Source organism: Balaenoptera acutorostrata, chromosome 15 (assembly GCF_949987535.1).
Source record: "Balaenoptera acutorostrata chromosome 15, mBalAcu1.1, whole genome shotgun sequence".
Taxonomy (NCBI): Eukaryota; Metazoa; Chordata; class Mammalia; order Artiodactyla; family Balaenopteridae; genus Balaenoptera; species Balaenoptera acutorostrata.
This window is the reverse complement of record NC_080078.1, coordinates 13737207-13754753: the sequence shown is the minus strand read 5'-3', so window position 1 is coordinate 13754753 and position 17547 is coordinate 13737207. Positions and strand designations below refer to the sequence as shown.

At 48.9% G+C, this 17547-nt stretch overlaps 1 protein-coding gene across 3 annotated transcripts in view; it reads right to left on the bottom strand.

Annotated features, from left to right (window-relative positions):
- Positions 1 to 17547, bottom strand: part of GALNT17 (polypeptide N-acetylgalactosaminyltransferase 17) — a 482627-nt gene that overhangs the window by 250279 nt on the left and 214801 nt on the right. For all 3 annotated transcript variants that reach the window (XM_057529210.1, XM_057529212.1, XM_057529211.1), the window contains exon 3: positions 1622 to 1788. In XM_057529210.1, coding sequence (XP_057385193.1) covers positions 1622 to 1788 — 167 coding nt within the window. The remainder of the gene's footprint in view (positions 1 to 1621; positions 1789 to 17547) is intronic.

Here is a 17547-nt window from a genome sequence, read left to right as displayed (position 1 = left end):
TGGCATGAGCCACCTGTCTCCTTGAATGGCCCTGCAATAAACCTTTCTCTGCTCCAAACCCTGACATTTCGGTTTGTTTGGCCTCACTGTGTGTCGGGCACACGAACCTGTGTTCGGTAATAGGGTGAGACTCACAGAGGGCTGGCTACCAGCCAGGCCCTGTGAAACCAAGTCCTGCCCAGGACTGGGAGTCCAGCTATGCAAGGCACAGCGATCTCATGTGCTATGTGCTACAGGAGGATACAGGGAGCTGAGGCAGCACAGAGCAAGGGTCTTACGATGTCAGCAAAGGAATCTCCCAGGAAGTGACACATAGTGGACACCCGGGGGACGAGAGGGATTTAGCCAGCAAACGGAGGAGGGAAGTAGGAGTCAGGATTCCCTGCAGAGGGTTTGGAAGTACTTCTGAAGCCAGAGGTCTGCAGGGGCACACAGAGAGGCTGCAGAGAAGGCCACTGTGAGCCATGACTTTGCTGGCTGACTTAAGAGGCTTCAGGGAACTGAAAGAACCTCCTTCTCCCAAGAAGACTCTCAATGTAAGTTTTAAAATAAGGATGTGAAAAATCCAGCAAATGACCCCAGTCCTCAAAATTTGGAGGCCCAGGAGATGGTGGTGCCCTGATGGGTGTAATGCTGGGTCCAGACCCACCCAAACACTTCACTGTTAACAATCAGCTGGTTCAGAAGGGTCAAGGGGACTTCAACTCCTGGGCCGATGAAACGTGAGCTCATTGGAGCTCCTGAAGATAATCAGGTTTCCAACAGGACCCATGACACTGTCCTGCCTCTTCCTCACCCTCTCCTGACCGGGGAGCACGGGGTAATCTTCTACTGATCACACCGAGAGCAAGGGGTTCAGCCTGCTCCTAATCTTTCAGTTGCTCAGAAGATAAGCCTCCTTGGCCTTAAGCATGCACACTGGCTGCCTTTCTTTGATGTCATCGGCTTGTGCGGGTTTCTCCCTGCAGTGATTTTGTAGGCTGGGATCCAACACAGAGGTACAATTAGCCAAAGCAACCCCCCTACCACCACTTTCACACTAGGCCTCCGTCTCTAAGGACTTCAAAGGAGTTTTGATATTCTCATACAACAAATATAAAAAGTATTTGTTATATTTTTTAATTGAGCCATCATTCCTAGTAGAACTGAACTCCTAAAGACCTGCAAACCCTGTGCATTTCTACCGACAGTCACTTTGGGCACAGTGGCCCAGAGGGGAATTCTGATGTATGATCAACTGTTCCCATCACAGGACAGAATTTCCCTTTTTCTTCTGCCTCTGGGAAAAGGATCAAGGAGATGGGATGGGGGGTGGGGATCGCGGAGGAATTCAGCTCTTCAATGTCATCTGCTTTAGGTAACATGAAGAGGGGAAATGAGTCCAGACGCGTAACCAGTAGTTTATTCCTAAGAGCCCTAGAGGACTCAAGGACTAATTAACTAGTGTTTGCCTGGATTTCTTCCCCCCAAAACAGCCCCCCATTCTCCAGCTATGCCCCAGGGACAGGAGACAAAGTCACTTGGGCTCAGGATGGAATGAAAGTGACCCTTCCCCCCTGCTGACATCGTGTGCGTGCACTGTCTTCTCCAACAACTGCATGCAGGTTGGCGGCCCCCATACCTTCATCACTATTGTCATCCACCAGGATGATTTCCTTCAGCAGGTGGGTCGGTGTGTGATTGACCGCGCTGTGAACTGACCGCAGGATCACCGACAGGGCCTCGTTCACGAAGATAAATATGATGGATATCTGGGGCAGCTCCTTGGAGTACTTCAGCTCCTTACACCTGGGGGAAGACAGCAGGGGAGAGCAGAGTCAGAGGAAGGGGCAAGGCACGGGCACTGCGGCTGCACACGGTAAGGCTGTCAGCCCAGCCCTGGTACCCGTCCTCCCAAGGTGAGAATCGCTGGTTCCCTCCTGGCCTCTCTTGGCTAATATCTGAGAATAAAACCTAAGGAGGAGACAGTTAAGAAATTCAGCTCCGGGCTTCCCTGGTGGCGCAGTGGTTGAGAATCTGCCTGCCAATGCAGGGGACACGGGTTCGAGCCCTGGTCTGGGAAGATCCCACATGCCGCGGAGCAACTAGGCCCGTGAGCCACAACTACTGAGCCTGCGCGTCTGGAGCCTGTGCTCCGCAACGAGAGGCCGCGACAGTGAGAGGCCCGTGCACCGCAATGACGAGTGGCCCCCACTTGCCGCAACTGGAGAAAGCCCTCGCACAGAAACGAAGACCCAACACAGCCATAAATAAATAAATAAAATAAAATTAAAAAAAGAAATCCAGCTCCACTTCTCCCAAATGTACCACCCCATAGGAATGAGAAAGCATCAGTCTTGGGCACACATCAACTGTTTCCCAGGCTGCCACGCCCACACATACCCCCTGGTCTCACTTCAGGGCACACCTGCCCGACTTCCCACTCCAGGCTCCTGCATTTCCTTCCTCGGAGCCTGCTTTGCTGCCTTCTGAGCAACTGCCTCACCCCCATCATTTCTCACCCAGAGGCAGCTGGGAGATGATGTATAGATACCCCAGCTCCCTCAGCCCTTGAGGTGGTTGACTCTGAGGGGTGGGTTTTATACTGGCTCCCAGAGTTTCCCCCAGTGGGATTAAGCTCCATCACCCACGGTAGCAATCCGCATAACACCCTCTTTTGGGGACATCTTCCCTTCTCAGTCCTACTTCCCCTTAGCGGTGCTCTTTTCACTGCCCATATAAACGAATCCACTCAAATCTTTGTTTCAGGGTCTGTTTCTGGGAGAACCCAAACTAAGACATCTATCGGACCTACCAAGTACCCAGCACCAAGTACCCAGTACAGGAGACCTCTGCTCTCATGGAGCTTACACTCTGGGAAAAGACATGAAACACACATGAAATTTATCATAATCAAGGAAGGGGGGCCTCTACCTGCTAGGACTGTGCTGCCTGACACACCCTAACTCTTCCTGCAAGCATTCCTAGAATCTCCCTGGGGGCTGGAAATGCGACCACCTGCCTAAGAGGTCCTCCCTTCTAATATCCAGCAACTCCCCCATCCCTGAAGACAGGGTGAAAGAGAAGAATGTTTTTTCATCCAGGCTGGACTCAGGGGCGTAGGGCTTGGGCCTCCCTGGGGGCGCCCAGTGATGTAAGAGATGGCTGGTACCCAGGGAACCGGCTCTGCATGGCGCGGTGATGGAAGCACCAGCACTCTGTCCTGGGAGCTGTACGGAATTTGGTTTTATGCACAGTCTGAGCCACATCAGAAATACCAAGTGGAAACAGAGCAGAATGGAATCCAGAGCTAGTGCATTTCAATGCGTCCTCCTCCTCTCCGTGTGAGACTGTACGGTACACGGCACGATGTGCTCCAGAGCAAAACAAAGGGAACGAGAGGAAGGGATGGAGTGAAAGGGAAGCAGCACTGAAGAGAGAGCAAGAAGTACAGCTGTTTTTTTATGCTGAACAGCTTGGGCTGTGTTGGGCCGTATTAATCATGTAGGCAATTTTCAGAAGAAAATAAAGTTTTGTTACAATATACATTTGTGTCTCCTAGAGGAGACCATCCAGGGATCCACTGATCATGCAGCCTCATTTTTACCTCGATGCTGTAAGTTCACTTCTGGGGGCCGCCGAGGAGATTAGAATGGTTATTGATGGGCTCGCGGGCAGTTGGCGGGGATCATCTCATTTACTGCGTGATGCTCCGGGGGAGGAGGGCACACCCCAGAAGGTCCCTCGGAGCCCCCTCGACAGGGCCGGCAGCCATTCTGAGCCTGGCAGGCTAGCGGCTGCTCCTCCTCAGCCCACTCCTCACCATACACGCGAGCGGCCCGACCGTACACACGTACCTACTCTGAGCATGCACTCCTGGGCCTGGTTTCTTTCTTTCTTTCTTTCTTTTTTGGCTGCACCACTCGGCATTTGGGATCTTAGTTCCCTGACCAGGGATCGAACCCATGCCCCCTGCATTGGAAGCGGGGAGTCTTAACCACTGGACCACCAGGGAAGTCTCAGGGCCTTTGTTTTCTTTGGGCCTTTGTTTTTAAACAGATTCTGGCCCTTGAAATTAAGAAGAAAAAAGGCCAAACTGCATTGTACCAGCACCATCTTCTCCAGCTACAGGCAATGGGGTCAGGCTGCCATTAAGGCTGGGGGGTGGGTTAAGCCTCTTGGCCAGAGCAGGCAATTCCCTCTGCTGAGGGGGGACTCGTGGGCCCCCCAGTCCTGCCCCTTCACGGTCAAGGTGGCCATTCAGTAAATCATGGGGGGATGTCAGAAGCAAGAAGCTCTCTGCCACACATTGAACCTGTCACCCTGGGCACAGCGCTCATGTTTTTTTCATCTCTAAAACTGTCAAAATAATCCTCACTGTATTTAGTTCTAGGTGCCTGGCTAAGGTCCTCGTAAGGATCGGGTGAGACCAGCCTTTGAGAGCCCTGGCAAATGCAATGTACCAACTAATGGCAAGACCAGCCTGCCTGCCTGGTCCCTCCCTCCTCCCTCCTGGCTGCTCTGATCCCTTTTGTAGATTTCCTATTGCCATGGGCCAGGCTTCCAGAGTTTTCACTCAACCCAGACCCTGCAGGGCCCACCCAGGACTCTGCTCCCCGAAAGGGCTCCGGGCCCCAACCTTGCCCAGCTCACAGCGATTCACCTTTCCTGTGCCCAACATCTCAGCATTTCCCAATAGGTAGACAATATGAATACGGTCATTATGAAAATCAACATGGTTTTGTTGCTCTAGAGAGGCAGACTCTACCTTAAAAAAATCTCTAAGCCTGGCTTATGGCCTGATATGCAGGGGTGGCCACAATATGCTGGAGAGATAGAAGACTGAGGCCCTAAGCACCTGCTGTAAAGAGGAAGCACAGACTGAAACATACATTGCTTCCGAGCAGACACCCAATGCCCGAGGCAGCAGATGAGTGCGGGAAGGAAGATTAAGGATGGATGATGAAAAGGTAACAGGGAGGCCACACAGGCCTTAGAAATACTAGAGACTGCACAGACGAAGAGGACAGGTACGGCTCCTGCCCCTGGAGTTGATGCTGGACCGATCCTCCCTGTGGCCCGATGACACTCAGATGGTGTTTCCAAACCACACAGATCTGGGTATCCCACACCCCGCAGACCAGGGCTGACACGGAAGAAGCATCCCCCGCTCATTTCCGAGTTCCTGCAGAGCTGACCAGGTGGCGGTGCTCAGTGCCAAGGTGGCGTGCAATGGCCCACAGGCAGGCAGATCCGGGGAAGGCAGCAGTCAGCTCAGCTCAGCGTCCAGCCCTGTCTTTATATCACGGAACATACAGAATCAGATATGTTTCCTGCCTCCCCGACTGCAAAATCCAGGTGAATGAGAGAAACCCGGAAGGTCGTGTGGATAAAAGAACAGGTTCCAGATTTGAAAGATACCTAGGGAGAGGCTGGCATGCCACAGAAACTGCAAAATAACTAAAACTCCACAGGGCTTTGTGTGCGTCCTCTAGAAACACAGACTCAGAGACGGGTCCCAGAAATCACACATTTCCTTTCAATAACTAGTCAGTAAGAAATAAACAATCTTGGGACTTCCCTGGTGGCGCAGTGGTTAAGAATCCACCCGCCAATGCAGGTGACACGGATTCGAGCCCTGGTCCGGGAAGATCCCACATGCCGCGGAACAACTAAGCCCATGCGCCACAACTACTGAGCCCGTGTGCCACAACTACTGAAGCCTGTGCACCTAGAGTCTGTGCTCCACAACAAAAGAAGCCACCCCAGTGAGAAGCCCATGCACTGCAACTAGAGAAAGCCCACGCGCAGCAACGAAGACCCAACGCAGTCATAAATAAATAAATAAATAAATAAATAAATTTATAAAAGAAAGAAAAGACATAAACAATCTTTTGTCTGAAAGAAAATGGTTGGCGGGAAAGCTATCTTAAGGTCTGGATCAATTCCAATCAAAGCTCCAGGCCAGGAGGGGAGCTACAAAGAAATTCAAGACCAGGTTCCTCTCCTCAAAGGGCTAACAAGGGACCAGATTCTCTGTGAAGCTGTCCTCACAGAGAAAAGAAGGCAGAGACCAATAACCAAGCAAGTGACGTCTCTTACACACCTCACCACTGTCCATCTGTCTGTCCGGGATGCCTCCTTGAACTCCGGAACTGCTTGAGGGTAACCACTGTCCCCCCTCCCTCATCCTCCTCACCCCAGAGTCACTGGCATTGACTTCACTTAGCACCAAAAGTGCCCGTGCTCTTCCTTCACTGATGCTGAGTAAGAAGAGTTCGGGAGACTGGGCCGCCTCTGGGAACCCACTAGAGAGTCAAGTGCCACGATCAAGGTCAAGGTCTCCAGCAGTGAAGAAATCAAAGCCCAAAGAGCCGCCCACGCCCTCTTAGAAGCACAGCCCTGCCCACGAACACCTCTGAGGGAAACAAGTTCTATGACCCCAATGTGATACAGGTAAGAGGTATCAAAACACACCTGTGACCCAGTCCACCAACCTGGAAACAAAAAGAGGACCCCAAAAGATCCCCATCATTGTAAAAATATTTAGATGCAGCCTCTAGGAGACCCAGAAGATCACAGATAATAATGTTGATAATAATAACCAACACTTCATAGTGCAGGTGCCAAAAACTGCTGGAAGCTTCCCTGTACTGTACTGTCTCATTTAGCGTGAACAACGATCCTATAAGGTAGGCAGTATTTTCATCCTCATTTCACAGCTGAGGAAACTGGGGCACAGAGAGGTGAAGTCACTTGCCCAAAGTCACACAGCAAGTCTGAAAAGCTGTAGGGGTGCCTGGACGTGAACTTCACCATCTGACTTTTAGACTCTTGCAAACGCCCCTGCGTGCCCAAGGCAGGGTGTGATAGCTACAACAGACAAGCCTCTACACAATTTCCAGCCCCGCCCCTTCCTAGCTGGGGGACCTTGGCTAACTTGTTTGGTCTCTCTGAGCCTCAGCTTCCTTTTCTCTGCCCTAAAAGCCCCAACGAGGTGGCCGTCCTCCGTGGCCAGCTGCACCATACCCAAGGGCTGCTGGGGGCAGAGTGCAGACCAGGAGAGGTCCCTTCAAGTGGGATAGGTGAGCGGAAGCGAGCCTCACCATCCCCGGAGGCTGATAAGGCTGGTGGGAATGTGGGCAAATCTCCTAGTGTTCTGGCTACGAATGTGGGCAAGGGGCCAATTGAGTGCTGGTCCCCGAGGAGTTATCAAAGTCTTTTAACCCAAGACCCCAAGCAAAGGGAGGCCACGTCTGCTCTCGGCCACGCCAGGACATTGCCAAGGTTCTGCTGCTTGTGAACCACTTCTGTCCTCATGCACTCAGGCCCATCTCTGTGGGTCCCCACCAGCCCTCAGGGCAGAGGCAGGGAACCCCAGGACCTATAAGGCTGGGTGTGGAGGGTGCACATGTGTGTGCTCAGGATGGTAGGTGGGGCTGCCCCCAGGGCCTGAGCCCAGGCTCCAGTCCTTGCCCCTGGTCCCCCGTCAGCTCCTCGGGTCCCATCTAAGGTGAGGGCTCCCCTTCACTGACCCTACCTGGTTTCTCTGTGTCGCTCGGCTCACATGGCCCATCGCTGTGCGGCCAACCTGCAGGGCCTTCCTAGCTGCTCACCTCAGCTCTGGCTCCCAAGTGCAACAATGCCCTTCAGTCTCTGTCCCACTGTCTTCCCGACCCAAGTGAAGGGACCAACACCAAGCACTGTCCAAGCGCTAATCCCGCTGTCAGTAACGAGAGTCTTGGGTTTGATGGCTAAAACGCACTCAACACGATGACAAGGCAGTGCAACGCAAGGTGGCAAATGCTATACAGTCATCCCTCGGGATCCACAGGGGATTGGTTCCAGGACCCCTGCAGAAAGCAAACCCCGCAGATGCTCAAGTCCCTTATATAAAATGCGCAGTACAGTTGGCCCTCCGTATCCGCAGATTCAGCCAACTGCGGATCCAAATCTACAGCTGGTTGACTCTGCAGATGTGGGACCCGTGGATACGGAGGGGCAACTAGACCTACACCAGATGTGACAGATAAGTTGAGATGGACCAGGAGGGCAGAGAAGATGAGCTGTGGGCTGGGTTTGAAAGATGGATCAACGGATGACACTTGCTTGGTCAAGAACAGAGGGAGGGGGAGGCGATCAGCACTTCTGAGCACACAGAGGCACTAGGGTTCCCTTCCTCTCTTCCAACGCCTTCCAGAAAAAAAACTGTCTAAGCTTGCTTAGAGCTGGGGCGCTAAAGAGCCAAGTTTTGCAGCCAGAGACTCATATGGGGCTCTGCAAATTCCTACCAGGCTGATTCCTTTTTCATTTTCAAAGTGCTCCAAAAACATGCATAAGGTCATAAAAACTCATTAACAAAGGTTCAACAGCTGACAGCAGAGTCCGCGCTGTCTCAGTGCCAGGCCTCTCCACCAACCTTTCTGAGTTTGGGAAGGCGATGTGGAGTAAAATGAGAGGGAGGGAAGTGTGGGGAGTCAAACAGAATAGGCACTTTGAGTCATCAAACCCCACCTTGCCATCCCAAGAGCAGCTGTGCTCCAATGAGAAAACCCTTGAGAATTGTGACAGGCATGCAACAGACCTTCACCTCTACTCCTCCCACTGCTGAGGGCAGATGTGGGAGCAAGGACTCCCAGCATCACATCCACACGACATCAAATCCACCTCTAAATGGACGGTCCAGGTCCTTGGGTATCTACTCTTTAAATACTGATCGCGCTCTACATATGCGAGCAAACCTGGAAAGTACCCCCGTTCTCCCCATGCACTTCCAAACCTGCCAGCTCCCGCAGCTTCGCCAGCACACGCTTCCTTGGCTTGGCCAGACCCTCACTGGTCAGCATCCGACACATTCCACATATAGCCCAAAGCCCACACTCTCAAACTGAGAGCCAAAAGGGCTCTGTTCCCAAGAAAGCGTTAGTGTGGCCCAGCCACTTAGCAAGAGGATTCATTTTGCAAATAGTGGTATCCAGTTGCCAGGTAGAAGGAACCAGAAAGGAAAGGCGAGTGTGTGGAAGAGTCGCCTCTTGGCTGCTGCCTGAATTCCACGTGGCCACAGACGCTGAGAGCACATGCTGAACCACAGACGTGGCTACGGTGCACATCAATCCAAGGCATCCCAAGCCATGGGTCAGGCCCTACCAAGAATAGAAATGAGCTCCTCCTTGGAAGCCCTATTGCAGATAGGCCACCTTTCTTTTTTTTTTATAAATTTATTTATTTTATTTATTTATTTTTGGCTGCATTGGGTCTTCGTTGCTGCGCAGGCTTTCTCTAGTTGTGGCGAGCGGGGGCTACTCTTTGTTGCGGTGCGCGGGCTTCTCACTGCGATGGCTTCTTGTTGCAGAGCACAGGCTCTAGGTGCGTGGGCTTCAGTAGTTGTGGCACGCGGGCTCAGTAGTTGTGGCACACGGGCTCAGTAGTTGTGGCTCACAGGCTCTAAAGTGCAGAAGGCCACCACTCTTGAGCTTGGACATGTCCATGACCATTGACCCCATGCGTGCTGACTGACACAAAGCAGCAGGATACACCACACGTTTTCTAGGCGCACCACGTCCAACAACCTCACCTTTTCTTCAACCAAGAAATAAACTCCTCCCTCCTCTCTCTGTCTCCCTGTGGACACCGGGCCAGATTATGAAATCAGGTCACCAAGCAAGTCTAACTGCCCATGATGGTTAATTTTATGTGACAACTTGGCTAGGCCACGGTACCCAGATATTTGGTCAAACGTTATTCTCAGTGTTTCTGTGAAGGTGTTTTTAGATGAGATTAACATTCAGATCAGTAGGCTTGGAGTAAAGCAGATTACCCGTCCACATGTGGGGGAGCCTCAGCCAATCAGCTGAAAGCTTTAAGAGAAAAAAGACAGAGGGCCCCTGAGGAAGAGGGAATTCTGCCAGCAGACTGCCTTTGGACCCGAGCTGCGGCATCAACTCCTCCCTGGGTCTCATGGCTGCTGGTGAGCCTTGCAGATTTTGGACATGTCAGCCTCCACAATTATGTAAGCCAAAGTCCTTAAAAGAAATCTCTCTTGCTTTCCATCTATGTACCTATCTACGTCTCTAACTATCATCCATCTATATCTTATGTACAGATATCTCTATCACCTATCTGTATGTTATCTATATCTCATTTATGTCTTAGATACCCTATCTTATCTCTATAGATAGAGATAGATAGCCAGATGGATGGATAGATGGATCGATGGATGGATGGATAGATAGATAGATAGATAGATAGATAGATAGATAGATAGATAGATATCCTATTAGTTCCATTTCTCTGGAGGACCCTCACTGATACACGGCCCTGTAGTTTGGAAGAAAAGATTATACCAAATCGAGGTGTCATGTCTCATTAGAACCCTGTCATTCCAATCTCTCCTTCCTGTCACAGCCTCAGACACCACCCCAGGACAGCCAGGGAGCTTCTGACCCATAACGAGAGATGACCAGAAGGACCACCTAGTTTGGCAGTGGAATTATCTCAAAGCTCCCATGACCTTTCCTGGACCTCATCACTGCCCAGAGCTGCTGCACCTCAAACATCTCCATCTTCAACAGTCACAGCGTCCCTTCCTTCCAGTTCTCCCCACCTTGCATCCCCAAACCAGCCACTCTTCAACCTCAACGAGACCTCCTGGTCCTGGGCCACTCTGTTTTCACTCAGTATATCAGCTCTACCCTCACCTGGCTAAAATCTTCCCTTCACCCTTGCCTTCATCCCACCCTTGCTCCCTTGGCCTTCTTTCCCACCAGCCCTGAAGAACCCCAGCTGGGGATCACTCGTCCATCTAACTTTCCTCCACTTCACACACACTGCTGACACTGCAAGAAAAAGTCCCACCGCTGCAGTGGTGACAAGACAAATCCAAGGTCCCCAGTCCCCGTGAAGCCCTGGGAGCCGCCCTGCACCCTTCTTTTCGAGGCTTTTCAGAACTCTCAATTCCCCCATCCCCACCCCGATCTCTACTTCCTACTTTTCCTGCTTTCCTCGAGCCAACCTCTCTCTTGAAGGTACCTCCTACTCCACAGAGGGAATCAAGGTCACCAGCAGGAACTTCCAAGTGTGGTCTCAGGCCTGAGGCAGCAGCACCCCCCAGCAGCCTGTTAAAAATGCACCAACTTGGTCCACCCAGACCCACTGGTTCAGAGTCCCTTAGCAAGGTTCCGCAGGTGGCTTCTCCACACCACGTGGAAATGTGAGAAGCACTTCCCGAGTCCCCCTCGCCACCTAAAAGCTTATCAACCTCTGAACTCAGCCTTGAAGGAGGCAGCCTCAGGAGGTCAAAGGTAACCCCCTCCTCTGTGCTGTGGATTCCCCAGCCTCCTCCCATCCAAACGCCTTGCTTCACCCATTATTCTCTCTCCTCTAGCTTCACTCTTCTTCCACTGACTTTTTCCACTCAAGGAAGGGACTCAAGTCTCTCCCATTTACATCCAAAAAAATCCCTTGCCCCACAGCCTTAATCGGCCTCTTCTCCTTGTCTACCCTCCCTGACTTCCTCCTTTATCTGTCATTCGTCCCTCACTCGACCATCATTTGCCTCCTAGTTACCTTATTCTGCTAAAACTGCTCTTGTTAGTTTCCAGTGACATCTAGGTGGCCCGAATCAATGGAAACTTCCCAACCTCACCCCAGCTGACGATCCTTCCTGCAGTGTTTAACACGGTTGCCTCTCTCCTTACATAAACAGTATTTACTCCTGGATCCCGGCCCGGCACCCTCCCCATCTCCTCATCCCCACCTCTGCTTTTTCTCCCACTGGAGATCTGTCCTGGCCACTTCTTTATTTCACAGGTTGCCCTTTTGTGCTAATCCTCCAAATTCCAAAATTCTTCAAGGCTCCTTCTTCTGCCCTCTCCTATTCTCACCTGGTCAACTCCTCCTGGGTGATCTCATCCAATTCTACAACTCCAACCATGATGCCAGCAACTTCCAAACCCCCATCTCTAGTCCGGATGCTTCACGCTTCTGCTTCCCACTGGGCATCTCCACTTGGACGTCTCATCAGCATCCGAAATACAGCATACTTACAACTGACACCTGCTCTCTCTGCACCTTCCTGTCTTCATTGGAGGCCTCCACTCTTTCTCTCTGGGAGTCAAATCAAAATCACGTCCCGTTCAACATGTCACCAAGTCCTAAAGATTCTACCATCTTTAGGATCTCTTTATGACACTCCCCTCCACCCCCATTTCTACTGCCACACCTCCACTCCACATCATTCCCCCCAGATGACACCCAAAGCCACCTAACTGGTCCCTGGCCTCCAGTCTGTCGATCTGCAGCCCTCTGTGGGGTGGTATCTATCCACCTCACTGCAGCTACCATGATCTCTCTAAGATGCAAATGTGATCATGTCACTCTTCTATGTCCACTATCCCCTTGGCTCTCTGTAGCTTTCAGAATTAGCTTCAGACTTCTTTGCTTGGCACCCACGTTCAGCCCCAGCTCACCTCTCCAACCTCATCTCCTCCCTGTTGCTTCCCCCAGGAACCGTAAACTATCTGTATTTCCCAGAACCGGAAACGCTGCCTCTCAATTCACACACCTTTCTCTCTGTCTGAAGTGCCCTTCCTTCTGCGTAACCTGTCCTCCTCCCTCAGCCCAGCTCCAGGCAGCTCTCCCAGACCCCCAACAGGATGTCATGCCCCTGTCCTTTGTCACTTTCTCTCCCTCTGCACGCTGTCATCCTGACACTCTTCACTCTGTCCTCTCCCATTGCGGGGCAGCCAGTGGGTCTTCTTTCTTTTTTTGTTTCCCCAGAACCCAGAACAATACTTGGCAGATAAATGGTTACTGAATGAACAAATAAAAAGCCAAAGTCCTCCTATCTTCCCAGGTTATTCCCTCCGCTCTTCTTATGATCAAAGGCATCACTTACCTCCTCCCGCAATTATAACTTCAGTGATGGTACCTCAACACTTAAAAGATACCATTCTGAACACAACTGTCTCCCTTGATTCACTAATCAGAGCTCAAATTCTAAAGGCTGCTTGGGTCAAGTGCATTAACCAGCCCCAAACTCTCATTTTTTCTTCCCTCCTCATCAAGCCTTGCCTATAATCCTAAGAAAGAGTGCTATCATTTTTAGCAACAGCAAACCTTGCAAAACAAGATATGGGGCTGAATAAATGAGATCTATGAGGCCCCTCTTTTGGAGCTCTCCTCATTAGGGAAAATGCACACTTTTCTGAGTGGTTTAATTTCCTCTGGTTGAGCTCAGTTCATCCAGGAAGAAGCAGCACACCTCATTAGCTCAGTTGCCACACAGAGGGGTCTCCGAGATGAACTGCCTACTGCAGCATTTGAGTCTGCATGCATCCTGTCTATCGGTTGTACTGGGGCAATTTCCATGAATCAAGATTCAGCCTGTTCCACACATGGCATGGTTTCCTATCTTGGGGTCCAGGGAGCCCCAGGAAAAGCTCCAGAAATTGGATGCAAGATGTTGTGGGTGTAGGAGGATTTGTTTTTTTCGGGGCTCCATCGGCTTCCCACAGGAGCGCCGTGGGAGGGGAGGAACCCAGGCCATACAGCCAGCGAGGACCATTGTCAGTTGCAGCCCCACACCCTGGTCAAGACCAGTGCCAGACTCACACCCTGTTTTCAAGCACCGTGGGGTAAACAAAGCTCTATGCTTCCCCTGCCAGCCTGGTTCCTATAAACATTTATTTTGGAATAGTCCCCAAACCACCTTTGATTTGGGGACTGAATACCGACTGGCTCCATGGCTTCCTGGGAAGTCTCTTTCACTGAGTTGTGAAGAGTTGCTTTTCCAAGCACAGGGCAATTGTCTTTAGCCAGAAAGTCCATGAGACTCAGCACTGCTTGGCCAGATGACACTATGCCAGTTTCAAGATATAGTAGGAGGTCCTGACGTGGGCAAAGAAACCCTACCTGTCTCTCTCTATCTTCAGAAGTTTTTTTTTTTTTTCATTAAGTGAAAATGGTTGATTCACCATCTTTAACCCTCAGTTCCAACCACAGTCTCCTGCTTTGTGCCGCGCTGCTTTCCCTAAAAGGAAGGGGGAACCACACACATATGGGGCTGGGGCAGGGGCATACTTCAGACTCTCAGCTTAATAGATGAATCTGCCTGAGTATGATGCAGCTTATCTTGCTGTCTTCAACTGAAGGGAACAGAAAAAGAAAAGAAAAACCCTCGAGTTCTATTAAGCAGTGGCTCAGGAGGAGAATTTCTAAAAACAACTGAGGATAAATTAATGCAGAGAGTTTCAGGCCACAGCTAAGAAAGCCTCAGGGCACTTAAGACACAGGAAAGACTGCCTAAGTTATTCATACATAGTATTTATTCTATAAGCTTTCTAAAGTGAGCAGAGACAGCCCCGACTGCTGCAGGAGGGACAAAAATACGTTAGGAAATGATGCAGATTGGAAATAATAAATAGCGGTGTTCCAAAGCCCAGAGGATCCAAAATTTGGTCAGAAAGATTCTTCATAGAAATTGAAGGCCATACAACACTCTGTTCTCAGCCAGTGTCCCCTCTCTCCACCCACAGCCCCTCACAAGATGCCAATCTGGTTCTAAAGGTTGTTACCCTGTCACTTCAGCACAGCAACGAGAAACATTATTACCAAACTAGCTATTTTTCCTTTTAATGTTCAAGCCAAACTGGCCAGTCAAGCATATCTTTTTATAGACACTGACCCTGAAAACACTTCTGTTTATTCCTGTATCTGGGCCGTCCTTGGCATTATTGTTGTTACTTTTTTCCCCCCAATTTTAAAAATTGAAGTATAGTTGATTTATAATATTGTGCTAGTTGCAGGTATACAGCAAAGTGATTTGGTTATATATATATATATATTTTTTCAGATTCTTTTCCATTTTAGGTTATTATAAGATATTGAATACAGTTCCCTGTGTTATATAGTAGGTCTTTGTCATTTATCTATTTTATATATAGTAGTGTGTATCTGTTCATCCCAAACCCCTAACTTATTATTGTTGTTGTTTCTATTGTTGCTACCTCCATCCATAACGTCTTCCCCAAAGACTGGCCCTCCTTACTCTGAGTCAAATCCAACACACCAGCCCCTCCAGGTCTTGCTTAGTCCTAACCTGGCCATGCCTGTCTTACTGGACAGAAAATGCCTTCTCCCTCTCTGGACCACTAAAGCAATTCAGAAGATCCCCAGTCCTTCACCCCTCAAGGTATGCAGGTCCTTTGCCACATGATTCTGAAGTTCTCACTAAAGAGGCGAAGTCTATTCCCCCACTCATTGGATCTGGGCTCAGCCCCATGACCTGTTTTGACTAGCAGGACAAGGTAAAGTGCTTGTGCCAGCTCCAAGCATGAGCCTCAAGAGAGAGTCTCATGCCTTTGTCCATCACCTGAGAAGCACTGGGCTAGCTCTCTGGTCCCAGATGAGGATGGAAGCTGGGTGGTAAGAAAGTGACACACCACACAGGACAATGCAGCTGCTCACCACACCAAGAACTTTCCAGGGTATACATTATCTAATCACTTTTCACCGTGAGCCAGTCATGTGGGTATCCCCATTTTGCTGATGAGAAAACTGAGGCTCAGAGTCACAAGCCCAAAGGCAAGTGAGTGGTAGACAGAGCGAGGCTTTCAACCCAGATCCACCTGATTGCAAAGCCCCTTGTCTTAGCCTCTGCAAAAAGAAATGACTTATCAAGGAGGGTCTGGGTAGAGGGATTTTGATGGCTTCTGTTTCTTCCTTTATATTCCACACCAAACATAACTTAAAAAATACTACGAATGTTAACTTTTTGAAAGGTTTTTACGGAAATCATTTTAGCACTTAACACATGATTTCAGCATTGACCTGAAAGAGTAAACAGGTAAGAATAAATAACAAAGCCGTTGAGGGGAAAAGGGTACTAAGGAAACCCAGAGACATACATGATGTTAAAATCCAATATGATGTTAAAACCCAGAGACATATATGATGTTAAAAGCTAATATAATTTAATCAATAACAAGTTGACTGACAAGTGAAACAGAACTAAGAGACCAGAAACAAAGCTGATCTTAGAGAATGTATGCCAAGAACACATCACAAACCAAAGGGTAGGGGAAGAAACATTCAAAAAATGTGCTGGGATTACTGTCTCCCTATTGGGTAAAATTGTGAGAGTCTCCCCTCCAAACACACTGCAAAATAAATTTTAGATAGTTAAAACAGTAAAATTGAGAACTCAAAATACAAGGAAAGAAAATAAAAATGAAAATGAATATTCATACAAACTCCAGATATTAAAGAATCAACAGTTTGATAATAATTGCAAACCTCTGATTATCAAAAGTAATAAAATTAAGACAGCAGCAAACTACCAAAAAATTTTACAGCAATTACAAAAGAGTAAAAGATAATGAAAATCCAAAGCACACAATTAGGTAAATAAACAAAAATCATGAACACAAAATTCAGAGAACAAAAGAAACAAATAAACATGAGAAGAGGTGGACCCTCAAGAGTAATAAGAGAAATTCAAAGTAAAACAATAATGAAATGTCATTTTGCCTCTAAGTGGTGAAATTATCAATAATTTTTTCTTGCTTCTTTACACATTTTCTGTTCTTATTTTTTATAGTGAGCAAACATAACACCGAAAAACACATCAGTTTAAATTAATGCATGATAACAGAACCATATTGCAAAATTCAAGGGAATAGCAGTGCTTGGCTACACGCTCTTGGATTTTTGTGTATGACATCAATTGGCATAAATAATCGACACCCCATGTCATCCCACAACATGCCCTCTGAGGCCACAATCGGAAAGAGAATTCTGAGTCAAAACCAAAATTACAACTATTCTCTTTTCAAAGGCAGATGTGGGAGAAAGATGACATGGCCCAACCTCATGTTATTTATTCTAGAAAAGAAACATATTTTGCTCTACCCAGAAGCTATTCCATGATGGCCTCGTATAATAAACATAAAACCAATCACTCATAGACCTTCACTGTTAGCCAACATGTAGCTTTGAAAAGGCATGAGAAACTTAAACATAAAATGACTGTAATTTGATCAAAGCCCAGTTAGCTCCAGCCATATGCCAAATTCTTAAAGTTATGGGAACTGCCATTTACAATGATAATAAATGCAACACGGGATGGGAACCCAAGCCTGGGCATTTTGTAGAGAAACTGAACCATCCAACTGAGCTTGCTGGGCATCTAATCTGACCTATTAATAACCATGTGTAAAACAATCTAATGACTTGTGTGACCAGTTCCTAACTCGAGGATGTACTTCTGCTCCGGAGTAAAATGGCCTGAAAAGAAACTTCAACCCTCTTTAAAACTCAAATTCAGATTGCTAGTAGGAAGATGGCGGAAGAGTAAGACGCGGAGATCACATTCCTTCCCACAGATACAGTAGAAATACACCTACACGTGGAACTGCTCCTACAGAACACCCACTGAACGCTGGCAGAAAACGTCCGACCTCCAAAAAGGCAAGAAACTCCCCCCGTACTTGGGTAGGGCAAAAGAAAAAAGAAATAACAGAGACAAAAGAATAGGGACGCCACCTGCACCAGTGGGAGGGAGCCGTGAAG